General features: G+C 35.8%; 1 protein-coding gene across 1 annotated transcript in view; it reads left to right on the plus strand.

Moving 5' to 3' along the window:
- The window catches only part of CCSER2 (coiled-coil serine rich protein 2), a 196,001-nt gene that overhangs the window by 107,753 nt on the left and 60,948 nt on the right, over positions 1-27,300 (plus strand). The window contains exon 6 of the mRNA XM_047073063.1: positions 13,321-13,516. Coding sequence (XP_046929019.1) covers positions 13,321-13,516 — 196 coding nt within the window. The remainder of the gene's footprint in view (positions 1-13,320; positions 13,517-27,300) is intronic.

A 27,300-nucleotide genomic window follows, 5' to 3' on the forward strand; every position in this document is an offset into this window, starting at 1 on the left:
TAAGGTAAAAGATGGCAAATTTTATCTTGAAATAGGATTATTAATCAGACTGTCCCAAATGGAATGAATTACCTGGATGGAAGTAGTAATCTGTGTCCCTGGAAATGATCAAACTGAGGCTGATTAGTCATCTTTCAGAAAAGATATCGTTTTCCAAAAACAATATTCCTGGATATTAATAGGCATAGAAAAGCGATTCTCTGATCAAATGAGTAGGAAATGAATAAAGTTTTTTAAAAAATAGTTTGCTCCACAGCGCCTTAAATATATAAATACAGTACTATGATTTTGCAAAATGTGGTAAAAGAATATGTAGCCATTTCCCAAAACATATGACCACAGATCCCTTTTATACAGTGTATTTAGAGGGAGTAGTGATTTGTGGATCATCCACACTGGTGATTCTCAGGGAGGAGAGAGAAATGCACCATATTCTTGGGGGTTGCTAATTTGACTCATTTAGCACAGAACTTCCCAAGAAGTGGGCACCCTAGTTTGTCATAAATAGTTATAGTTTATTGATCCCTCCAGGTTTTAGAGTGGCTGTGTGGGTTTGGAACATCTAGATCCCCTAGAGCTCATTAGGAGATGGGTGGTAAAGAGAGAAACCTCACTCAAGACAAGCCTGATTCTCCAGCATATCTTAAAACTATTATTTTCTCTCTATGCCTTGATTTGAAAAAGTTTGGATGTACCTAACCCCAGGGCTTTTTTAACATTACATGTGTAAAAGTGTCTCTACCATTCCATAACTTCTTGAGGATTCCTTTTCCTGTCTGTCCTTTAATTCTCCTCATTGTCTTTTTTTTTAATTATGCCTTAATCTGTTTTACAGGGGACTGTAATTATAGGAATTGTCTTATCTGCAATTCAGTGGTTCAGAACCACTGACCAGTTTCCTTTATGTTTTTTTTTTTTTTTTTTTTTCATAATACTATGCTCTCCTCTCCTTATCTGGCCTAAGCTTTCACTACTGTTTCTCCCCAACCTCCTTCTTTGCCTACACCTTCCACTATGCTATATGGAATTCTTTCACATCCTAACCAACTCACATTCTTGACCTCTTTGCTCACATTCTGATTGTAACTTAAATCTAACTCTTTCCTAAATGTACTAATTCCCTAGTAGTGTTTTTATATGAAGGATTCTTATTTTCCAGTCACTCTAGTACTTTACTGTTTAGAAGTGGGGTCTTTGTCTTCACTCCTCATTTGTTTCTAAATAAAGTATTCTTCACTGTTATTACTTTGAGACTTAGAGCATTTGGCTGTATCAACCCCTCCTTATTGGTCCCTACCCCTGCCTCACAAAATCTTGGCCATTGGCTCATTTTCCCTCTTCATTGTAAACTTTGCTACAATCCTGACTGTCTCCAGTGTTCATGTATATGGTTCATATAACCCCCTGAACCCTTAGTTCCTTAGGATTCTCTCTGTATAAGATCATGTCATCAGAGATAGATATTTTTCTTTCCATCTAGGTACTTTTTTTTTTTCCTCCTGCATAATTTCTATGGCTAGAACCTACAATGCAGTGTTGAATAGGACTGGTGAGAGCAAACATTTGTGCCTTTCTAATATTAAGGATAAAGCATTCAGCCTTTCACTGTTATGTATGATGTTAGCTCTGCTTTTTCACAGTCTTTATCAGGTTGAGGAACTTCTAATCATATTTTGTTGAGTGTTTTTATCATGAAAGGGTGTTAGATTTTGTCAAATACTATTTCTGTGAGTATTGAGATAATTTTTTGGCCCTCATTCTCTTAATGTGGTGTATGACATTGACTGATTTACATATGTTGAACCAACTTTACCTTTCTTGGATAAATCCTACTTGGTCATGGTATGTAATCATTTTATGTGTTGCTAGATTCAGTTTGCTAGTATTGCGTTGAAGATTTTTGTGTGTATATTCATAATAAATATCAGTCTATAGTTTCTTTCTTTCTTTCTTTTTTTTAAATGTCTTTGTCTGGTTTTGGTATTATGGTCACATAGATTGAAAAGGGAAGTGTTTCTTTAATTTCTATTTTTGGAAGAACTTGTAGGATTCACCAGTGCAGTTATTTGGGCTTGGGCTCTTCTCTTCTTTCTTTTTTATTATTTATTTTTAAATTTACATCTAAATTAGTTAACATATACTGCAATAATGATTTCAGGCATAGAATCCAGTGATTCATCCCCTACATATGACACCCAGTGCTCATCCCAAAAAGTGTCCTCCTTAATGCCCCTTGCTTATTTAGCCCATGCCCCCACCTGCAACCCCTCCAGCAGCCCTCAGTTTGTTTTCTATATTGAAGAGTCTTTTATGTTTTGTCCCCCTCCCTGTTTTTATATTATTTTTGTTTCCCTTCCCCTATGTTCATCTGTTTTTTATCTTAAATTCCACATATTAGTGAAATCATATGATATTTGTCTTTCTCTGACAAATTTTGCTTAGCATAATATACTCAGGTTCCATCCATGTTGTTGCAAATGCCAAGATTTCATTCTTTTGATCTCCAAGTAATATTTCATTGTGTGTGTGTGTGTATATGTGTGTGTGTGTGTGTGTGTGCATGCGTGCATGTGTGTGTGTGCGTGCAAGTGTGTGTGTGTATACGACATCTTTATTCATTCATCTGTTGATGGACATTTGGGCTCTTTCCATACTTTGGTTGTTGTCAATAGCACTGCTATAAATATTGAGGTGCATGTGTGCCTTTGAAACAACACACCTGTATCCTTTGGATATGTACCTAGTAGGGCAATTGCTGGGTTGTAGGGTAATTCTATTTTTAATTTTTTGAAGAACCTCCATACACTGTTTTCCAGAGTGGCTGCACCAGTATTTATTCCCACAAGCAGTGCAAAAGGGTTCCTCTTTCTCTGAGTCCTCGCCAACATCTTGTTGCCTGAGTTGTTAATTTTAGCCATTTGACTGGTGTGAGGTGGTATTTCATTGTGGTTTTGATTTGTATTTTGGGCTTGGGATTTTCTTTGTGGAAGGTTTTTGACTACTAATTTAATTTCTATAGATGTTCTGTAGACATCTATTGAATTTTGTTAGTATGTAGTATTCAAGTCTTCTATTTCTTTGCTGACTTTTTCTTCTGTCCATTAATAAGGAGGAAGTAATTAAAGTCCAACTTGAATTTATCTTGTAGGGAAGGTCTAATAGCAACACATTTTCTCAGTTTTTGTTTATATGATGATGTTTTAATTTCTCCTGAATTTTGAAGGCTAATTTTGCTGGATATAGAATTCTTGGTTGATAATCTTTTAACATTTTGACTCTCATGCTTTCTGATCAAAAATCAGCTGTTAATCTTACTGAGCTTGTCTTCTACATGATGAATCCTATTTTTATTTTTCTTGCTTTGTTTAGGATTCTCACTTTTTTTCTTTTTTTTTTCTAGTTTTTGACAGTTTATGATGTGTCTCTTTATTATATTTTGGAGTTTGTCAAGCTAATGATTAGAAGCATTTTTTTTTAATGCCCTGAACCATTAAGTATCGCAGCCTTTTACAACAGTGTGTGTGTGTGTGTGTGTGTGTGTGTGTGTGTGTGTGTGGATGCTTTCAACAACCTGGTAAGCAGTTTGTAGCTCTGCTTTAACCTTCATTTCCTTCTTTTTGCTCAGAGACTCAAGGAGAGCCAAAGATGAGAGGTTAAGTTCTTCTCAGGTATTTCCTTGGCATGCACAGAGCCCTACACAGGTGTATGGCCTTCTCTATGTCCAAGAATATGTTGGGGGTATTTCAGAGCCTCCTGTGGACATCTCATTCCTCAGGTTTTTCTTTAAAGTTTTTTTGATCATTGCCATTTCAGGCAGGTTGAAATTTTAAGCAGTCGCACGGATTTTTTTCAACAAATGTATTAGAGATAAGGCTGTTCCCACTGAGAGTCTCCAAATTAGTTCAAATGAAACAACAGCTGAGAATGAGCCTTTTCTAGGAGGGTGTTAGGTCAAATAGTAACTATTTTCTGGAAATGGTGCTTTTGAAAGAATTCCAAACCCAGTTTACCACCCACTTCTTCCTCCCAGTGATTGCTGAATGTCACTGCTATTACGCTTGTAAGGCTCTTATTTTCCAAGCTACCACAGAACTGGGCAGATAGGCATAGTAATAGAATAAATTAAAATGCCACAGGCTTGTTCTTACCAAGATTCAACTGGGTTTTTTTTTCTTTTCTTTTTTAAATAAGTGCTCCTTGGTTGTGGCAAGCATTTCTATATTACTGGAAAAGTTGATTTTAACCAATTTGCCAGTGTTCTCAGTGCTTTTATGGAGGAGTGGAGTTTTTGGAGATATTTATTCTGCCATTCTGCACATATTTCCTTCTGTCTTTTAATTAATAGACTTCATTTTTTAGAGAAGTATTAGGTTTAGAAATATTGAGCAGAAAGCACAGAGAGTTTTCATTTACTCCCTCACCTTCTTTTATACAATTTGCTCTATTATTAACATCTTGCATTAATTGTTAAAGTTCATGAATCGATATTGATATACTAACTAAAATCCATAGTTTACATTAGGGTTCACTCTTTGTGTATACATTCTATGACCTTTGACAAATGCATAATGATATGTATCTACCATTACCTTATCATACAGAATAATTCACTTTACGTAAATTCTCATCTTCTCTGTGTATTATCCCTTTCTTCTCCACCCACCCCCACCAAGGCAAACACTGATCTTTTTACTGTCTCCATAGCTTTGCCTTTTCCAGAATGCCATATAGTTGTATGTAGTGTTTTCAGATTGGTTTCTTTCACTCAGCAATATCCATTTACATTTCCTCCATGCCTTTTCATGGCTTGATAGCTCATTTCTTTTTATCACTAAATAATAGTCCATTGTTTGGATGTACTACAGTTGTTTATCCATTCATTTCCTGAAAGATATCTTGATTGCTTCCAAAATTTGGCAACTACGAATAAAGCTGCTCTAACCATTTACATGTGTAAGTTTTGAACTCATTTTGGTAAATATCAAGCATGTTTGCTGAATTATATAGTAAGATATTTAGGTTAGTAAGAAACTGCCAAATTGGCTGTACATTTTGCGTTTTCTCCAGCGGTGAGTGAAAGCTCCTGTTGTTACACATTCTCACCAGCATTTGGTGTTGTTTTGGATTTTAACCATTCTAATAACCATTTGCAGTTGCCAAATGATATATAATGTTGAACATTTGTTCACAAGTTATTTGCCATTTGTATATCTTCAGTGAGATGTCTGTTTAGAACTTTACTCATTAAAAACATTTTTTTTTAACATTTAATAATTTTTAAGAGAGAGAGAGAGAGAGCCAGCATGAGTGGGGGAGGGGCAGAAAGAGAGGGAGACACAAAATCTGAAGCAGGCTCTAGGCTCTGAGCTGTCAGCACAGAGCCCGATGCAGGGTTCAAACTCATGAACTCACATCGATCATGATGTGAGCCAAAGTCCGACACTCAACCAAGTAAGCCACCCCAGGTACTCCACTTTTGCTCATTTTTAAATTTGGTTGTTTGTTTTCTTGTTGAATTTTAAGAGTTCTTTGCATATTTTAGATATCAGTTCTTTGTCAGATATTTTACAAATATTTTGTCCCAGTCTGTGACTTGCCTTTTCAGTCTCCTAATGGTGATTTTCAAAGAACAGGTGTTTTTAAATTTTATGCAGTCCGGTTTATAATTGTTCTTTCATGATTGTATTTTTTGTGTTGTTTCTAAGAAGGTAGAAACTCAACATCACCTGAAGTTTCTTCCTTATTATCTTGTGGTTTTACATTTCATATTTAGGTCTTTGGTACATGTTGAATTAATTTTTGTGAACAGTGTGAAAGGTCATTTTTTTTGCATATGGATATCTAGTTTTTCTAGTATCTCTTGTTGAAAAGACTAGTATCCTTTGTTTTTGTTTTTTGGGGGGTTTTTCGCTAGGTTTTCTTTCTTTTCTTTTTTCTTTTCTTTTTTTTTAGTATAATTAGCAATGTTATTATTAGTTTCAGGTGTAAAACATATTGATACAACATTTTTTTATTTTTATTATTATTTTTTTCAATATATGAAGTTTATTGTCAAATTGGTTCCCATACAACACCCAGTGCTCATCCCAAAAGGTGCCCTCCTCAATACCCATCACCCACCCTCTCCTCCCTCCCACCGCCCATCAACCCTCAGTTTGTTCTCAGTTTTTAAGAGTCTCTTATGCTTTGGCTCTCTTCCACTCTAACCTCTTTTTTTTTTTTTCTTCTTCCCCTCCCCCATGGGTTTCTGTTAAGTTTCTCAGGATCCACATAAGAGTGAAACCATATGGTATCTGTCTTTCTCTGTATGGCTTATTTCACTTAGCATCACACTCTCCAGTTCCATCCACGTTGCTACAAAGGGCCATATTTCATTCTTTCTCATTGCCACGTAGTACTCCATTGTGTATATAAACCACAATTTCTTTATCCATCAGTCAGTTGATGGACATTTAGGCTCTTTCCATAATTTGGCTATTGTTGAGAGTGCTGCTATAAACATTGGGGTACAAGTGCCCCTATGCATCAGTACTCCTGTATCCCTTGGATAAATTCCTAGCAGTGCTATTGCTGGGTCATAGGGTAGGTCTATTTTTAATTTTTTGAGGAACCTCCACACTGTTTTCCAGAGTGGCTGCACCAATTTGCATTCCCACCAACAGTGCAAGAGGGTTCCCGTTTCTCCACATCCTCTCCAGCATCTATAGTCTCCTGATCTGTTCATTTTGGCCACTCTGACTGGCGTGAGGTGATATCTGAGTGTGGTTTTGATTTGTATTTCCCTGATGAGGGAGCGACGTTGAGCATCTTTTCATGTGCCTGTTGGCCATCCGGATGTCTTCTTTAGAGAAGTGTCTGTTCATGTTTTCTGCCCATTTCTTCACTGGATTATTTGTTTTTTGGGTGTGGAGTTTGGTGAGCTCTTTATAGATTTTGGATACTAGCCCTTTGTCTGATATGTCATTTGCAAATATCTTTTCCCATTCCGTTGGTTGCCTTTTAGTTTTGTTGATTGTTTCCTTTGCTGTGCAGAAGCTTTTTATCTTCATAAGGTCCCAATAGTTCATTTATGCTTTTAATTCCCTTGCCTTTGGGGATGTGTCAAGTAAGAAATTGCTACGGCTGAGGTCAGAGAGGTCTTTTCCTGCTTTCTCCTCTAGGGTTTTGATGGTTTCCTGTCTCACATTCAGGTCCTTTATCCATTTTGAGTTTATTTTTGTGAATGGTGTGAGAAAGTGGTCTAGTTTCAATCTTCTGCATGTTGCTGTCCAGTTCTCCCAGCACCATTTGTTAAAGAGACTGTCTTTTTTCCATTGGATATTCTTTCCTGCTTTGTCAAAGATTAGTTGGCCATACGTTTGTGGGTCTAGTTCTGGGGTTTCTATTCTATTCCCTTGGTCTATGTGTCTGTTTTTGTGCCAATACCATGCTGTCTTGATGATTACAGCTTTGCAGTAGAGGCTAAAGTCTGGTATTGTGATGCCTCCTGCTTTGGTCTTCTTCTTCAAAATTACTTTGGCTATTTGGGGTCTTTTGTGGTTCCATATGAATTTTAGGATTGCTTGATAGAACATTTTTATACATTACTCAGTACTCATCATTGTGAATAGAGTCCCCATCTGTCACCAAAGCTTCATTACAGTATTATTGACTATATTCCTTGTGCTATACTTTTCATCTCTGTGACTTACTTATTTTATAACTGGAAGTTTGTAGCTGTTAATACTCTTTATTCATTTCACCCATCCCCCAACCTGGATCCCCCTGGCAACCATTCATTTGTTCTCTGTATTTAAGAGTCTTTTTGTTTCTTTGTTTGTTTCTTTATTTGTTCATTTCTTTTTTAAATTCCACCTATCGGGCGCCTGGGTGGCTCAGTCAGTTGGGTGTCCTGCTGCGGCTCAGGTCATGTTCTCACGGTTTGTGGTTCGATCCCCGTGTCGGGCTCTGTGCTGCCAGCTCAGAGCCTGGAGTCTGCTTCTGATTCTGTGTCTCCCTCTGTCTGGCCCTCCCTCACTCATGCTCTGTCTCACTCTCTCTCTCAAAAATAAATAAACATTAAAGAAATTTTTTTTAATTCCACATATAAGTGAAATCATGGTATTTATCTTTTCTCTCTGATTTATTTCACCTAGGATAATACCTTCTAGGTCCATTGATGTTATTGCAGATGGCAAGATCTTTTTTTTTTTTTTTAACGACTGAGTAATATTCAATATTCGTGTACGTGTGTGTATATATACACACATACCACATCTTTTTTACCTATTTGTCTATCAGTGGACACTCGGGTTGCTTCCATATCTTGGCTATTATAAATAATGCTGGAATAAACATAAGGGTACAAATATCTTTTTGAATTAGTGGTTTTGTTCTCGTTGGGTAAATATTCAGTAGTGGAATTACTAGATCGTATGGTATTTCTGTTATTCTGTCTTCTTTGAAATACCTTTGCTTCTTTGTCAAAGATCAGTTGACTGTATTTGTGGATTATTTTTGGATTCTCTGTTTTGTTCCACTGATCTGTTTATTCTTTAATCAGTACCGCAGTCTTGATTACTGTCGCTTTATGTGGTAAGTCTGGAAATCACTGTCAGTATTCTGACTTTCTTCCTCTGAAGTATTGGTTATTCTGGCTCTTTTTCCTGTTCATATAAACTTTAGAATCACTTTGTTGATATTCACAAAATAATTTGGTGGGATTTTGATTGAGACTGTGTTGAATCTACCATTAAAAACCTATAATAACCGTGAACATAAAAATACATATATTTAACTTTTTCTTAATGATGAAAAAAGAAACATTAAAGGTTTTGTGAAGTCAAAGTGCAACTGAGATTAGAAAATAAACTAAGAAGAAAAATTCTGTCTCTCCTTGCCTCTTACACATGCATTTCTACTGGCTAGTCTAATGCGTGAATCACAGACTTAGTACAGAATCACACATATTAGTAATCAAAAAGCTTGGGTAGAAGTGGAGAAGAACATAAATATATAGGTACAGCCACATAGTTTAGGGAGATTCCTTTAAAACGGCAATAATAATTATGCAGTGATGTGATTATTAGGTGTTTGGATTGACTATCAGGTACTATTGTATGGATTCAATTTAAATGGGTTAAAAAAAGCTTATCTCTTAAAGATTAATTTTTGTATTTATCCTGATCTTATTTTGGGGGAGATGATTTTATTTGCTATATTTATAGAACAGTGTTAAATAATATTGGTGATGGTGGACATTTCTTTCTTGTGCTTCTGTAACTACTGAACTCATTTTTGCCCTCCCCCAATACCCATATTGGTTCAGTTCTTCATATTCAGTCAACTACCTGGCCTGTGGTCAGCTACATAGATTCTGGCTTTGCTAACACACTGCCAGCCTTACAGTGTATTCCCCAAAACAGCATGCAGTCTTCTGTTGCTTCCACCATCTAATTTCTCTACCAGAAATCCACAGTTGTTAAAATCTGTATACAAATACAGATTTATGCCTGTCAATTTAATATGAGGTGGTGTTTTCAGTAATTCTTCTATTATCTCATGTTTATTTTTCTTTACCTTTTTTACGTCTTCATCCCTGGGTTTGTGCTTGCACTCTTGGAAAGTGATTTTACCTCTCATTTTCGAAAGTTTCAAAGGTTCAGATTCCCCTATGAGAACTTCATTGTCTTCTCAGAATGTGAAATCTCAGAATCTTCATTATCTCTCAGTCATTTTTTTTCCTTTCTTGTCTTTAATTGTGTCCTTCTATTTTCTGAAATAACCCTTGTCATGTATTTGTTTTCTGTTCCATCTTTGTCTTCTTTTGCATCTCAGTTATCTTCATTTTTTTTCCCAGCAAACTGCAGTAAGGTGTTATATTACTTCCAATGGTTTGTCAGATAGTTTAGTACCAAATACGTAAGTTTAAACAAATTGTGTTAAAATTTACCATTTGAGGAATATAAGTGAAAGGTTATATGGCATTCTAATATTCTTTTGACATTTATGTTAGAAAATTTTCTCAACATAAACAAGTTGGAAATTATTTATAATAAATAATATAATAGCAATTAGTTTTTATTTAACATTTACTGTATATCAGGAACTGTTCTAAGCACTTTAACATATATTACTTCGTATGAGACTTACAGCAACCTAATGAAGTAAGTACTCTTATTATCCTTAATTTATAGATCAAGAAAATGAAGGATAGATAAAGTAACTTGTCCTGTTACTAGCTAATAAGTGACAGAGATGAGATTTGAACTCAGGTAATCTAGGCAGGTAATATAAAAATGAATAAGATATGGCCCTATTTTCAAAGGGCTTGCAATGTAATTAGAGGCGATAGCTATATAGATTTCTTTAATTTATGCTCAATAAATTAAGGATCCTAAAGTGCTAGTTTTATCTAGTTGAGGGCATCAGGAAGGGCTTTTGGAGGAAGTAGCATTTTAGTACTAGGAGAAGATATGTTTCATTTGGGATCTCATGGTGGAGGTATTTGAAATGCAAGCTAAGGTATATGAACTTCATTTGGTGTGCACTGGCAAACATTGAGAATTAAAGAAACTGTGGCCCAAAGATACTAAGTATTTTCAGTAGCTAGTTACTATCAGCCAGGATTTAAACCTTAATCCTAGGCAAGAGGCAGTTCTTTTATACCATTGTGGTTTTCTGGATACCATTATCTTTTACCCTGTATTGTTAGTGGTAAAGACTTGTTGTGACTCTTCCTTTGAAATGCTTTTAATTCATTAGTTCCTTGCATGTGGTTCATATTTAGTCAACCTAAAATAAGCCTTATTCTCAGTATCTTCCCTCTCTAATTTTTATTATATTCATTTGGTAAAATAGGAAGTAAAGTTTAATTTGATTATTAACTGGTACTTTTTAATGTGACTGCTTCCAGATTACAATTTTAAAGTAGTGCTTTGTTTTAATGTCACAACCAAAGAACTTTAGAATCTCAGAGATGGAAGCTTGAAAAGAAACAATCTAGTAGTTAAAATCCATGTTCCTTAATCATACAGTGAAAGCAGCAACAACAACAAAAATAAATTAAAAGCTAACTGTTTTTGATATAGAGGAAAAGAATACACAATCTTTGTCTTCATGGAGTTCATGATTTGGCACAGATTGCACATGAACACAATATACTGTGTTAAGTATCATAGTGGGGCACACTAGAGGACTCTATAAGGACACCTGTGGAAGTACCAAGCCCTGCTTTAGGAAGGGATTAAGGAAGCTTTCCCTGAGGAAATGCCAACTAATTTAAGATGAAGAGGAGTTATCATTCTTCAGATCAAGTGGGCAGTGGAGGGCAGGGTAAATAGCCTAGCACGAGTATGGAGAGGTTGACATAGGTTTGGAGATGAGGGAGATTATAGTGTGCTTTGGCAATCTCAGGTAATTGGCTATGGATTAAGATGTGTTGAGGGATGAAGTTGAAGAATAAATTGGATTTAGGCTATCTGTGGCCTCATAAGCCATATTTGAGTCTCCTTGTCCCTAAAAAACATGCCTTGCGTTTTGTGCTGTTGTTTTTTATTTTCTTGTTCCAGAAAGCCTTCTCTTTCATTTCAGTCATACTTAAACCTCATACTTTATAGTTCATCCCAGGTTCTTTCTTGCCCAAGAAAACCTTCCAAAGTATGTCAACTTTTTTCTCTGAAAACATAGCTCTTATCTCTACTCTTCATATGCTAGATGAGTCTATGTTTTTGTTTTACTACTTTGCTAACTTTTTATTATTATATATTTTTCATCATTCCATGTATACATTGCCCATCTATTCAGTAATGGATGGTGAAATCATATTAATTGATCAGTAGTTGAAATTTAATCATTAAACTATATTTTGAACCAACAAGTATAAGGCAGAAGTATATGTAAACATATTAGAGTCTTAACTATAGATCAAAAATTTTTAAGTTCTTAAAATTTTTTTTCTTGGGTTAAAACAAAAATCAGGCCTGAAATAAAATACAAAAAAATAGTTTCAGAGAAAAATAATTTTGTGAAAACCAAGCCCATGTTGAATATTTAAGAGTTTAGAAATTGGGGCATATTTGTTATAAATTAGAAAATCTAGTGTTTCAGGGCGCCTGGGTGGCTCAGTTGGTTGAGTGTCCAACTTCAGCTCAGGTCATGATCTTGCAGCTTGTTAGTTTGAGCCCCGCGTCGGGCTCTGTGCTGACAGCTCGGAGCCTGGAGCCTGCTTCTGATTCTGTCTCCCTTTCTCTCTGCTCCTCCCCTGTTCACTCTCTCTCTCTCTCTCTCAAAAATTAATAAACATTAAAAAAAATTTAGTGTTTCTACTTTTTCTGTGTGGTTAAAATTTAATGTGTTGTGACTTTGGCAAATTTAATGGGTCATGAATTTAACTTGAATTCTGCTATGTTAATATGGCCATTATATTGGAGCGAGTACTCGTTCATTGTGTTATTTAATATATTGAGGTCTCACATATGTAACAAGTTCATGTCTTAAGAACCAGCTGGAATCATGTATTACATGAGTGTAGTAATTTAAAATTGCTTTAGCTAATGACTTCTGATCAAAGCATTGTGTTCTTCACAATCTATGAAACACATCAGCCCCAGTTTTTGTGGCTTTTTGTTTTTTGTTTTTTGGTTTTTTTGGTCTGCTTTTTCAAGCACGTATATTGTATGAAACTAAAGGGAAGTTTAAATTTTCTTAGAGTAGACTTTTTAAAATATATTTTAAGATTGGGAAATATGTGGTGTATGTAAGACTTTTATAAAAAATCAAGTTTAATCTTTATTAGAAAAGAAGACTTACCAATAATGTAAAAACAAAGTAGTAACAGTTTGTCTGTCTTAACTGTTTGCTGGGACTTACAAGAAATAGGAATCCAGGCGTGTGTGACCAAACTGGGAATGAAGATAGATAGCGTAGTTATGGGGCTAAAAAAAGATGTGACATTCAAGAGACCAGTTAAAATCAAGAGCTAAAAAGCAAACAATCCATTCAGGCAAAGAAAATAAGTGTAATTTGGGGGGGGGGCGGGCAAGGCCTTTCCCTAGAGTTTTTTCTTTCTCTTCCATTTACTAAGAAATAAGGTTTATTCAACCAATGTGTAAAATACATAAAAAGGGGAGGGAGTGCAGAAGATAATTGTATTAATGAGAACTAGAACTGATTGGAACTTTTGGTGGAAACAAATTCAGTGTCCGAGGTAAGCAAAAGTCAAAGGCTTTGTGATAATGATAACTGATATGTAATAATCACTGGAATAATTTCATTACCTTGTTTTTTTCTGAAATTATATTGTATATCTTTTCCCTCCAACTTCTTCCCCTGCCCTTCCAGAGGCTCTCCCTATAGAGAATCTCCTTTGGGTCATTTTGAAAGCTATGGAGGGACCCCCTTTTTCCAGGCTCAGAAGATATTTGTAGATGTACCCGAAAATACAGTGATACTGGATGAGATGACGCTCCGGCACATGGTCCAAGATTGCACTGCTGTAAAAACTCAGTTACTTAAACTGAAGCGTCTGCTGCATCAGGTGAGTTCATATGAACATTTTTAGCTCTGATATTGTGAATTGCAAAATGAATTGACTTTTTAAAGTTAATTGGGTTTCTAATGTCTATTTAGATTTCTGTAGAAATAATGCTTATAAGTAGTACATAACAAACTTCTGTGGGAGAAAAAAAACATGGGATTTTGTGTGATGTTTTCAGTATGGTCCCCAACATTTATGAGCTGTGTGATATTTGGTAAGCCAGTTTTTCTCCTGTTTCCTCATTTTTATTTTATAAGGTTGTTGACACAATTAGAAATAGTAGTTGTAAATTTAGAGATCTAATACCTGATGTATGGTATTCAGGCATTTAGTCATCAGTAGCTGTTATTATAATTTCAGCTAACTAGGAAATCAACAGCAGTTTTTACTTACATAGTCACGTAATTTAACTTTTGTTTGAAACCTTCAAGTTTAATCTTCCTCAGTCCTTGCATTTCTTTATTCTAGAAAATCTAGACTCAACAGTGATGTGACTTGTCCAAAGACACAGGATGAGCTGATGGTACAACCTGGCTTCTTGTTCAATAGTACTTTTTTTTTTTGCTTGAATTTACAGACAAGGTCAGATGCATAGCAGAAAACTAAGGAATAAAATACTGATTTTATTTTACTTTATTTTTTTAAAGTTTATATTTGAGAGAGGTACCGAGCATGAGCAGGGGAGGGGCAGAGAAAGAGACACAGAGAATCTGGAGCAGGCTCCAGGCTCTGAGCTGTCAGCACAGAGCGGGATGCGGAGCTCAGACTCACAAACCCGTGAGATCATGACCTAAGCCGAAGTTGGACGCTCAACCTACTGAGACACCCAGCTGCCCCTAACAATATTAATTTTAAATCATGAATGTCTTTTGGTTAATTTTAAAGCTTTGTTTGTTTGTTTGTTTTTGTAGGCTAGCCAATTTTTGCTTAAAATTATGGTTGAGAAAGAATTGTCTCGCTTCTCTCCTGAATTTATTTTCTGGATTACTTTCCTCAGCGTTATATGTTGTAACTTATTATGAGCAGGGACCATTTCTTAGAACTCCTGGTGTTTATCAAAACCAGGCTCATGATATATGCTCAGTAAAAGTTAGTTGAAGTGAAATATGGCTCCTGTGTTAATAATGATGATTAGTGTAAATACCCAGTTAAAGTCATGTAAATTGTTTTATAAGTATTTGATTATGGATTCTCCAGACTGCTCTTCTCTATTCTTGTGGATTTTGGACTACCCTTTGAAAGAAGCTTTCCCATGCTACAACTAGGAACAAGAAAGTAGAGAATCTTTTTCAGATCTGAGATCCTTGGACTTGTCTCAAGGCAGAGATTCCATGATTGAACTCTCCAGACATAGATAGAGCTTACGTTTTTAACTCTAACTAGAAGATAGACTCTGGTTTATAGTGTTTCTCTGTTTACTACTCCGGGGAGATTTTCCAATCAGGAGCTTCAGGGTCAAAGGAAAGAGGAAGTAGAAGGGGTGGGGAATAGCCAAAATATGTTAGATATCTACTTTGAATCAGTCATTGTACTAGCTATACTGTGTACCCTCTTTTGTTTCTGGGTTTATTGGCCTGAAATATGAAGCATGATAAATATCAGCTAATCAGACCAGGCCATGTCTAATAATGACAGAAGTAACATACTTCAGGAGAGAATACGTGATTGATAAGACACATAAAAGAAAAACTGTGACTCTCTTAATGGTTCTTTTCTGTCGTTACGACCTCTGAAATTTTTAAATGAACACTGATCAAATTAACTTTACCTTTTTATTTATGCATTGAAGACAAAATTATGAGAAGAAAAATTGCAGAATCTTTTTAGTGCATCTTTGAAATTTCACAAAATGCTAATAGAAGTTAAAAGCTGAATGAGTCTAAAATTTCATATAACTGCCTCTTAATTTCTTCCCCATGTAATACTACTACTCACTTTAAAGAAGTTCAGTGTGATACATACACATAGTTTGAAAAATTCACATAGTATCCAGGCTTAATGAAAATGCAGAATTTCTGTCCTTCACTCCACCTCAGTCAGCCTTTTTGTTGTTGTTGTTGTTGTTGTTTTTGTTTGTTTATTTATTTTGAGAGAGACAGCGTGCGCGAGTTGGAGAAAGGGAGAGAGAGAGGATCCCAGGCAAGGTCTGCACTGTCAGTGCAGAGCCTGATGTGTGGCTCAAATTCATGAACTGTGGGATCATGACTTAAACTGAAATCAAGAGTCAGACACTTAACTGACTGAGCCACCCAGGCATCAACCTTTTCTAATCTGAACAGATTACCGTCGGAAGATTTCTCTAGAGCTATCATGCAGGGACTTCCTTTTGTCATATTCTGGGATTGGGTCCACTATTTCCTGTATATCTTCTTATTTAAAAAACATTTTTTTAAATAAGTTTACTCCCTCATTTTGCTAGAGTATATCTTTCATTTACTTTCTTTTCTTTTTTTTTTTTTTAAATGGGATGTTACGTAAGCATTCCGGGAAGACTTCCTGGAGAAGGAGGCAGGGGGCTGGGTCTTTTTTTTTTTTTTTTTAATTTTTTTTTTAATTTTTTTATTATTTTTATTTTTGAGACAGAGAGAGACAGAGCATGAATGGGGGGAGGGCCAGAGAGAGAGGGAGACACAGAATCTGAAGCAGGCTCCAGGCTCTGAGCTGTCAGCACAGAGCCTGATGCGGGGCTCGAACCCACTGACTGCGAGATCGTGACCTGAGCGAAGTCGGATGCTCAACCGACTGAGCCACCCAGGCGCCCCTCTTTCATTTACTTTCTAAGAGGGGGTAAATGGATGGTAAGTTTTTTTTAGTTAGTACATTACTGAAAATTTCTTTCATCTACTCTACTATAGCATATTAATGATTTGCCTGGGGTGGAAGTGAGTTTTTCCTTAGAAATCTGAATGCATTGCTTTTCTAGGATTCAGGTTAGCCACTGGGAAAAGTCTACATTCTGATCCCCTTTACATTTTATGTTTCCTGTTTTTATTTCTCTGAGAGATTTGTAATCTTTTTTTATTTTTCCCCTGGCACTCTAATCTTTTATTTCAGGCATTCTGCAGTTTCACAGTGATGTCCTGGGATTTGAGTTTTGTTGTAGTTGTTTGTATGTTTCCCACTTAGTGTCTGGGTAGAGTCTTTGGAGATTCATGTAGTGTGAAATTTTCTTAAGCTATTTCCATGATTTTATTTTTGCCCCATTGTCTCTATCTTTCTGGAATTCTTGGTAATTACAAACTAGAACTTCTGAATTGATTCTCAATCTTTTATCTTTTTATTTCATATTTTCCTTTGGATTTGATTATCTTTTCTGGTATATTTCCTCAACATCATTTTCCAGCTCTCCTTTTCTGTTGAATTATTTATCTTGGCAATTGTATTCTTAGTTTTCAAGAACTCTTTATAATATACCATTCCTTATTCATATCATTCAATTTTTGTTTTGTCAGTATATTAGTGTTTTTATTAGGTTTTGTTAAGGTTTCTCAGGTTCCTTGCATTATCTCTCTTTCCAAAGAGTCATTTTGTTTATGTTTACTTTGGTTTCTCTTTCTATTGGAATATTTCTTCAAATATCTGATGATTATTTATTGTTCATTAATATTTAGGAGTGAGGAACTAAAAAGTTGATTCAGGACTCTTTGTACATTAGCTAGGCTGGTCAGCTGGCTGGCTTGATTTTCCAGGACTGCATAGATATCGGAGGACCTGCAATATCTACTAAGTGGAGGATTTTTCCTTCTTAGGTTGTTGTATTTTCTCCTGAGAAGAAACCACTAATTTTTGTTTTGTTTTGGTTTTGCTTGGAATAGAGCTAGAAGACTGGGAGTCTGTTCTTGCCTTATACAGACTTACAATTAATTTCCAGCATCTTTAACCCTGATGGGTCATATTCTTTTTCTGTATCTAGCATTTGGCCCTCATTGGGGTTTTGCAGGGCAAATTGGTTCTTTTTTGTTGTACATATTGATGTACATACATATTGGTGGAATTGCTGTTAGAGAGGTGGAGTTTTGCACTCATTTGCAAACATAAGAACTTAAATTTAAAAGCACTAGTAACCGGTATCTACTTGGGGCTACTCATATGAGATTGATTATTATAGGGAGGAGTCACCGGAGTTCTCATATTTTGACCGAGCCCTGCAAGATTTGACTGAGTACTAGCTCATGAAGAAGAATGTCCACAAAGAAAGAGGTAGTTGCATCATCTCTTTGGTTCTCTTACTTTGGTGTTCTCTCCTCCAGATGGCTTACCCCAAGGCAATGTTCCTTAAATTCAGAAAGAAATATTTTCCTTGATTGTTTTCAGCAGTTTAAACTATTTCCCTTATAAGATTAAATTACATTCACAAAAGGAAACTAAAGAGAAATGATTAATGAAAATATAAATAGCATAAAAATCATTTCTATAGCCTACTTCTTAGAGGAAACAATAGAATTTTATAGAGCTCCAGGGGACTTTACATATAAATATGTAAAACTTCTATTACCTAGTACTCAGTAAATGTGTGTTAGATTGATTTTAATCAGACAGTTTTATAAATGCCTTACCTGCCTTAGTTCCTGGTGATTCCTTAATCTAGTGGCCCTTCATTGCTGTCTTTATTTTCTTAGTTTTCAGGACCTGATTAAGAGGCCCTACTTGATAAGGACAAATGACAAACAACAGTTGTATTGTCTAGATTCCCTTAGTGTCTATTACCATTTTGAAGGAATTGCCTTTAAAATTGGTCTTAGTTATACAAAGGAAAAGAACTGAGAGAGAGAGAGAACAAAAATGTTTATTATAAGGTATTGGCTCATGTCGTTATGGAAGTTGAGAAATCCCAAGATCAGCAGTTGGCAAGCTTGTTCTAGTCTGAATCTGAGTTCTAGTCTGAGTCTAAAGTCTGAGTCTGAAGGCCTGGGAGCTAGGAGAGCCAACAGTGTAAGTTTCAGCATGAGTCTGGGTTCAAAGGCAGCAAAATACCAATGTCCCTGGTTTGAAGACAGTCAGACTAAAAGAGAGTGAATTTTCCCTTACTCCACCTTTTCCTCTATTCAGGCCTTCAGGAGATTGGATGAGACCAACTTACATTGGGGAGGCATTCTGTAAGTCCATGGAAGGTAGTTTTGGTAGAAGCATTGTGAGCAGAGAAGCAAATCCATATACAGAGTAAGCGTCTATTACAGTAAGGACAAAACATCATCTTTTCCGTGATGAAAGTGGTCTAGTATAATCAACCAGCATTGGTAGCTGGCTGATCATCCAGGGAGTGGTGACATATCAGGGACTCTGTTGATCTCTGCTGCTGGCAAGTTAGGCACTAAAAAATGACCATAGCCAATGTGGCCATGTTGCTGAGCCTGTGCATAATTTGTATCCCTGCCACCATTGCCATTTTGTTCATGAGCCATTTTGGATGACAGAGGTAGCTAGGGAAAGACGCTGACTGGTATCTGTGGAATGGATCAGACTATCCACTTAAATTTTTAAATCCTCTTCTGCTGAGATCACCTTTTGGTGAGCATTCACATGATACAAATATGTTCATATTTTTTGCCCATTCACAGAGGGTCTATCCATACACCTCTTCCCCAAATTTCTTTTTCACCAGTTTTTCAATCATGTTTCTTCTAAGTCCCTGACCATTGGTCCATGAATTGGTATATAATCATATGTCTGGACATTTTTTCTTCTAAGCAAAGTGAATAGCCACATGCATTACTTGAAGTTCTGCCACTGGGAGGATTTCTTTCCTCTGCTACCCTTCCAGGATGTACCAGAAAGGAACCGTAGTGCTGCAGCTGTCCACTGGCAGGTGTTGTCTGCATATTATATGAAACCATCTGGAAACCAAACCTGCGTCTTCTCTTCCTCTTTCAACTAATTTTGGGAACTCCCCATGAGACCATAGTATAGTTTCAGAGAGAGAAGGCAGTATAGCAGGAAGGTAGGGGGACCATAGCATTTGAGCCACTTCTTCATGTACCTTACTTTTATCTTTGGCCTCTTCAGGCCCGATCACAACTATTACCACTTCTATTTGATGATAGAATGTTTCTGGGTACCCCCAACTTTATGACTTTGTGTGTTAGATAATATCCTATTCATGATGGGCAGCTCAGGTAGCATGGTAACTCGGTGGCCCAAGATTAAGCATTCAGTCACTACTAAGACCCAGTAGCAGACCAAAAGCTGTATCTCAAAAGAACAGTAGTTCTCTGCAGAGGATGGCAAGGCTTTGCTCCAAAATCGTAAGGGCCTGCATGTACAAGGGTCTACAAAGGCCTCCAGACAGTATCCCTGTTTGTCACTGACACTTCCACCCCATGGAATCTGTTGGATCATATCACCCAAGGGGCAGAACAGCTTGCACAACAGCCTGGACTTATTGCAGAACCTTCTGGACTCTACTCAAATCTAGCAGCTATTTGGGTCACTTGGTAAATGGGCCAGAATAACACACCCAGATGAGAAATATGTTGCCTCCAAAACTCAAAGGTGCCCACTAGGTGCTGTACATCTTTTTGGTTGTAGGAAGATCCAGATGCAGTGACTTACTCTTCACGTTAGAAGGGGTATTTTGACATGCCCATGGTCCTCACTCCTGCACACTGTCTTTTTCTGCAAACAGTTGTTTTCATATTGCTTTTTTTGTTCCTGGCAGTGAGGGTAAATTGATGATTGGACAGTGCTATTCAAAGTAGCTTGTAAAAGTGTTTGTTACTAATCCTTGGAAAGTTAAAGTAGCTCTTTCCATAATAGAAATCAACACATTTCATCCTTTCAGAAATATTTGCTATCGAAAAAAAAGACTGAGCCAAAACCAAACTGTGTTTAATGACCAGTTGATTTATAGTCTGGTGCAAGCTTTTTATTTTATTGTGTTGCAGACAGAAAATAGTCTGTGCCAAAACAAATCTGTGAATCAAACTGTAAATAACACTGGTGAAAGATACTATTCTTACTTGTGAAAGACAAGTCAGGGAAGGGAAAAGATATGCAACCAAATATTACATTAGAAGTATCCTTATGTAGTATGTGAAATAGAACAATTGCTCTGGGAATGGAGATGAAGAAATTCACTCTCTGCCATCATAGAGAAGATGTGAAACTGTGAGTTGAGTTTATCAGGTGAAGAATTTGTGGAGGAAATCAGCGGATTCAACATGAACAAAGGTATAGGTTCTTGAGAGTATGAGCTCATTTGTCATAATGACTGTAGGAAAACCCATGAGTACCTAAGATACTCAATAAAGAGAAAGCCAGAAAAACCAGTGCTCACTTGGTACACTTTGAAGTAACTATTAATACAACTTCTTACTTTAAAAATGTTTATTAACAAGAAAAATTAAGCATTTATGCTGCATTTACGGTGGGACTATATTTCAGTAACTAAAGCGACATCTATATTTCAATAACTAAATCCTTAACGAAATATGATTGAATTCTGCTGAAGAGTGCCATCAAATAAATGTAGAAAGTGTGATAAAATTAGGGAAACGTTATTGTACAAACAACAAAGAAATTTCTAATGAATTTTTCTTTAAAATTTTTTTAATGTTTATTTTTGAAGGAGAGAGAGAATGAGAGAGAGCGCATGAGCAGCAGAGGGGCAGAGAGAGGGAGACACAGAATCCAAAGCAGGCTGCAGGCTCTGAGCTATCAGCACAGAGCCTGACGTGAGGCTCGAAGCCATGAGCCGTGGGATCATGACCTAAGCCGAAGTCGGATGTTTAATTGACTGAGCCACTCAGGCGCCCCTCTAAAGAAATTTTCTGAAGAAATTTCTGCCTTATGCCAGGATTATTAATTATTGTTATAACTGTGAGGTGAATAGTCCGTTCACATAGTGCCAAAGTAACACCATAATTACTTATAGTGGCAAGAGAAAACCATACTTGTTCACTGGGGAGACCAAACTGTCCTCACCCTAATCCAGAGATAGTTTTCCCATTAGTAATGAGTTGAGTTAGCTAGGTAATGTGTATCTGCTCATGTGATACACATAATTGTGCATAATATATTCTAGCCCAAAACATTTAATCTTAATTCCTCAAGTTACTGCTCACAGATTTCTTTTTACAGAATAAACAGATGATAGAAGAATAAGAGAGGAAGGACAAATTCATATGGTTGGAAGTTCTGTAGAAAAAATTGTAATATCCCTTTAGCTTGTTAGTGTCCTAAAAAGTTGATGAAGGGAGGTGAAAGTGCTACATTAAAAGAAATTTAAGGGACAACTAGATGTAATGTGAAATTCTGACCTGGATATTGGTTGACAAATCAACTATAGAGGATATATTTGGCCAATTGGGGGGAAATTTGAATATGACTTCTATATTAGATGAGATAAAAATTTGCCAAAATGGAAAGATAGATATTGTTTGCTGGTTATAGAATACTATTTACATTATAATCATATATCTTTACATACATCTATACATGTGTATCTCCAGAAGGAAATGCACTAAGGTGTTAATAGTGGATTCTCACTGGATGGTGAGAATGTGATGTCTTTTTTTCTTTAATCTACATTAAAGAAAATGTATATTTCCTTTTTTTTTTTTAAGTTTTTTAAATTTATTTTGAGAGAGAGACAGCATGAATGGGGGAGGGGCAGAAAGAGAGGGAGAGAGAGAATCCCAAGCAGGCTCCACACTGCCAATGCAAAGTCTGTTGCAGGACTTGCACTCTTGAAATGTGAGATCATGACCTGAGCCGAAACCAAGAGTCAGTTGGATGCTTAACCAACTGAGGCACCCAGGCTCCCTTAATCTACATATTCTGATTTCTCATTTTCTATAATATGTATTTACTATTTTGGGAAAAATTAAAAGGTTATTGAAAAAGTACGTGTCTTATTCAAACATCAGTTCATAATGGGATATAGTGAAAATGTAGGATGTTAGAGAAGAGGCAGCAGTGATAGGCTTAGGGCAGATCTTTGTAAAGGCCCTTTGTGCCACAAAAGGAGCTTGAGTGTTACTCTTTAGGCACTAGTAAGCCAGATGAGTGACATGGCCAAATTGGTATTTTAAAAATACTATTTGAAGGGATTTGTGGCAATGCAAGATGTCCCATCCTTATTATTTAGTGTTTTCCTTATTCCTGTTAACTTCTAGTGAAGAATGGTATTTAGAAGCCAAGATCTGGGGGCTAGATGTGCTTATTGCGATTGGGTTGTCAGTGCCCTTAAGCCCTCCCAAGGCATGTAAGTGTGCATGCGTGTATTTGTGGGATTTTGTATGCATACTAGTGACTGTATTTCTATATCTCTGTATATTGAAAACTGTGGGTTTATGCTTATAATTTTAATTCCACTCTAAATACAGCGTTTCTCCTTTTCTGTATTTATAATTCTCTCCTCCAACAGTGAGAAAATTGGTTTCTGTTTTCCTTAATATATTTATTCATTTCATCAGTCCTCTTCAGTGCAACCTGTTTCCTGCCACTGCTGTTACTACCTGCCCTGTGTAGTTGCTCACCTCACGCCATTAAGGTTCTGCATCTTAGTGAGGTTCCCCATGCATAGCTTCTTTTCATCCTCTGTGTACACCTTCCTCACCCTACTTGGGCTCTGACTTCTTGTCAGCCAGTCCCCTGGGCTCTGACACCCCACACCAGTCTCCCTGTCTGTACGATGCCTCCTTACTGTGCTTGGGCTTGATACTACATGTCAGTTAATGCCTACACATGGATACCATCCTTGCCATAATTGATTCTTTCATCTGGCACTAGTTATTTTCTTGTATAGATGCTCTCTTTATGCTGCTTGAGCTCTGGTAGCCCTCTCCAGGCCATCCATGTGTGGATACCCACCTCAATCTGCTTAGACTCTGATAGCCCACACCAGGCTGCCTGTTTGTGCATGTGCCCTTCATGTTCTACTCAGGTTTGACTCTGCTGTCACATTGTTTCCCTACTCCCTCCATGGATACCTTTTTCACTGTTGTGGGCTCTGACATGCCTAGTAAACTGCTTCCCTGCAGGGACATGTTCTCTACTTTGGCGTTTTTTGGGTAGAGACTTATCTTGTTCTGTCTCACTTAATGGCTTGTTTAGGAAGGGAAAGGATAATGAAGAGGAAGAAGAAGCAAATGAGAAAAAGAAAAAGTATCAACTTTATTAAGGTAGAATTTACATTCAAATAAAATGCACCCATTTTACATATTTTGTTTGCATTTTGATGAATATGTGTACAGTTGTATAACCACCACTACCACAATCAAGATAAAGAACATTTCTACAATTGCTAAAATCCCCTCATGTCCCTTTGCCATCAGTTGTCTCTTGAACCTGTTCCAGACAACCATTACTCTTTCTGTTACTGAGTTTTGCCTTTTCTAGAATTTCATCTAAATGAGATCATCCAGTATATACCCTTTTAGTTTCTGGATTCTTTCACTCGGCGTGATGGTTTTGATATTCATCTATTTTGAGAGTATCAATAGTTCTTTACTTTTTATTGATGAATAATAGCATGTTATTGTGTGTATGTATGTGTGTATATATTTTTATTCATTTACCTGTTGATATTTGAGTTGTTTTTAGTTGTGGGAAATTGGGATGATGCTGAATTTCTATATATTAATGATGAAAGTTAATAAGAATGAATGTAATTTAAAAAATTAGAATTTGAATTCAGACCACTTCTTCCATGGTCTTGGGTAAGTTCCCCATAAAAGATGCAGAGATTATAATAGCTCCTATCTGAGGACTGTTATAAAGAATGTATGAGGAAATTCAGATCAAGTGCTAAGCATAATGTCTGATGCCTAGAAAGCAATTAATAAATGTTAGGTATTACAATAATGGCAATAACAACAATAAAAATATGAAGGTCAGGGGTTTTTAATTACTTGCATTGCTCAAAATTTTATGTGGCTGCTCAAAAAGCTAATTCCATTTACTTTAATACTCATTAAATTAGTCTTATTTCATCATTCAGTATATTTTATTAAATACTTGTTGAGTACTAAGATTGTGATAATAATGAAGATAAAAAGAAAGAAGACACAATTCTTGTATGTAGTGCATTGTTCTTAAAACTATACATTACAACTGGCTAGTGGGATTTGAAATAAATTTTGACCATTATAACTAGAAGTTTTTCCTAATAAAGTAGAATAGTATAGGAACTATCAGGGGGCATTACATGTAAAAAAGACAAATACTGATTTGTGGAACATTTTTGATATGTTATCTGTATCTGAATATCTATCCTCTATTCATCCATGCTTATTTAGATATATGCGCACACATACACACACATATATGCACACATATTCATAAATATATATACTTGGTTGTGATATAAATGTATTTCTTATTGTGGGCCGTGGTTCCCCCCAAAATAAACCTTTTCTAGTATATAAACAGTGCTATGCTCAGAATTCCAAGATAATAAATCATAGATTTAAATTGGAAATAATGAAATGATCACTGCATTAATAAAGCATTAAATCATCAGTAAATGTGCTGAATGATGTTTGTGATGTTTTATAAAGAAACCTGAAAATTTTTATATAAAAGATCTGAAGAAAATACTTATGTTCTATAGGAAGTCTAAATGTTATAAAAATTAATTACTCCAGGGATGTTAATGTAGTAACCAAGCCAACTACTTTATAGTCTAGGAGAACATATAAGCATTAAATAATTATAAAAATGATGTGTTACAAAGGGCAAAGATGCAAACTGAATGTATGATTGGAAACTGTAGTTCTTCCCAGTACTGTTTATAGATGTAATACATTTCACCCAAAATCAAAACACCTTTATTTGTGGTATTCATCAAAATGACTCCAAAATTATTAACACCAAAGAAATAAGAAAGACAAAAAGAGAAAGGGTGGGAGGAAACTCTTTAGAGCAAGATATAATACTGACACAAATAGAAACATAAAGCAGTGGAAAAGAATAGAAAACCCAGACATATGTGCTGAAGTATCTACTAAACAATTGGACACAGAAGGATTTTATAGTAAATGACTGAGGAAAAACTCAGTAGTATAGAGGCAATTATTTAGTTTATACTATAGTAAACAGATGGTTTGAAGAATTAAATATTTTTTAACTAAAATTTTAGAAGAAATTTACAACTAATATTTTCAAGTGACAGAAGAAACCTATAAAAAAGGATATCCTGACTCAGATATATACAATTAGGTTCAATAAAAAAATCTAAACAGAAAAAATTTGTAAATAACAGTTGCTTAAAATATTACAGAATCTATCCTTATATAACAATGTTCTAGTCAATTTGAATACTAGATTTTTCTATTTAAAAAATATATTTATCCCAACCATTTGTTAGGATCACCTCTCTGAAGCGCTTATTTAATATCAGGCTTTATAAGTTTGTATTTCAGAAATCCTCTCGAATATAGCTTGAATCATTAGATGTTAAACCCAATAGGTGAATTACAGCATTACTCAAAAATTGTTTTCAGTGTACGTTATAGAGTCTATGTGAGGTGATGCGATTGTTCATATGCTTTTTTTTTTAATGACTTTTTAAAAAGAAAATGAAAAAAATCCACGTCTCCTCTTCTTCTACTCCCTTTCCTAGGATGCCTCTTGTGATTGTGTTGTAGCATATCTGAAACACAAGGCAGCTTTGTTGACATCACTGATGATGTTTGTCAGCAGAGATTGGTCAATGCTGCCAAACTTTTTTGTTAGTCATTTCAAGTGTCTGTGTCCATTGCAGCTGCTCTGGAACTCATAGGAAGATCCCAGTTTTTGCAAACTCATGAGAGAACCACCTGGGTAAGATGGAGTTTGTTACAGGGTTTTCCAATAAGTTCATATGTGAACAAGAGTTTACCTTGATGCTAGGTCAAAAGAGAAAAGTGGAAGATGGCTTGATGACAGTAGTCTCCTAGTGCTCTTAGGATAAAGGAAAGTCTCTGTCTCTTTTTGAATCTTTAATAAAATGCTACTGGCATAAGAGTTAAGTAAGGATAATTGTATTTAGAGTTCAGAAATCCTAATTAGAAATCATAGAGACTGTTGAGACACTTCATTCAGTAAAGCAGCCCACCATAGTTGGGATAATCAGTTAACTATGAATTGCTTATTTTTTGTGCAGCAGGGTGTTGTAGTTTTTATGTATTTCTGCATCTATGCATTTATTAAATAGGTTTATGCAAAATCCTTAGAACAGTGCCAGCATTATTCAGTAAATGTTAGCTTCTTAATATATGTGATATGAAATATGAATATTGCATGCGCGATTGTTTTTCAGTTTTTTTTTTTTTTTAAGAGAAAAGGTTTTCTGTCCATTTTATGTTTTTCTTCCTCCTGTAATGCTTAAAGAAGCTTTTCTAATTTTGGTTTGGGACACTTTTCATTTGAGTTGAAGTTTACTTACTATTGGTTAGTGTCAGAGTTATTTGGAGAGGAGATGATTTATTAATTGATTCAGTTGGAGATTTTATTCATGATCTTTAAGCTCCTGTGCTTTGATGGAAATAATAGGTTTTTCCCTCTTTGATTGGCTTAGACTGCTAGGCTGTCAAAAAAAATTGGAAAGTGTTTTTTTTTTTTGAGGCATACCAATAGCTTAAACATTAGTAACTCTTGAATTGTCTTGGGCTATACTATAAATTTGTTTTATTTAGAATAATATTATTTCAATTTTCAAAAATATTTGTTTGGCCACTCTGACTGGTGTGAGGTGATACCTGAGTGTGGTTTTGATTTGTATTTCCCTGATAAGGAGCGACGCTGAACATCTTTTCATGTGCCTGTTGGCCATCTGGATGTCTTCTTTAGAGAAGTGTCTATTC

Source organism: Lynx rufus, unplaced genomic scaffold (assembly GCF_022079265.1).
Source record: "Lynx rufus isolate CCGP_SWC_20201006 ecotype Redwood Valley unplaced genomic scaffold, mLynRuf1.p SCAF_11, whole genome shotgun sequence".
NCBI lineage: Eukaryota > Metazoa > Chordata > Mammalia > Carnivora > Felidae > Lynx > Lynx rufus.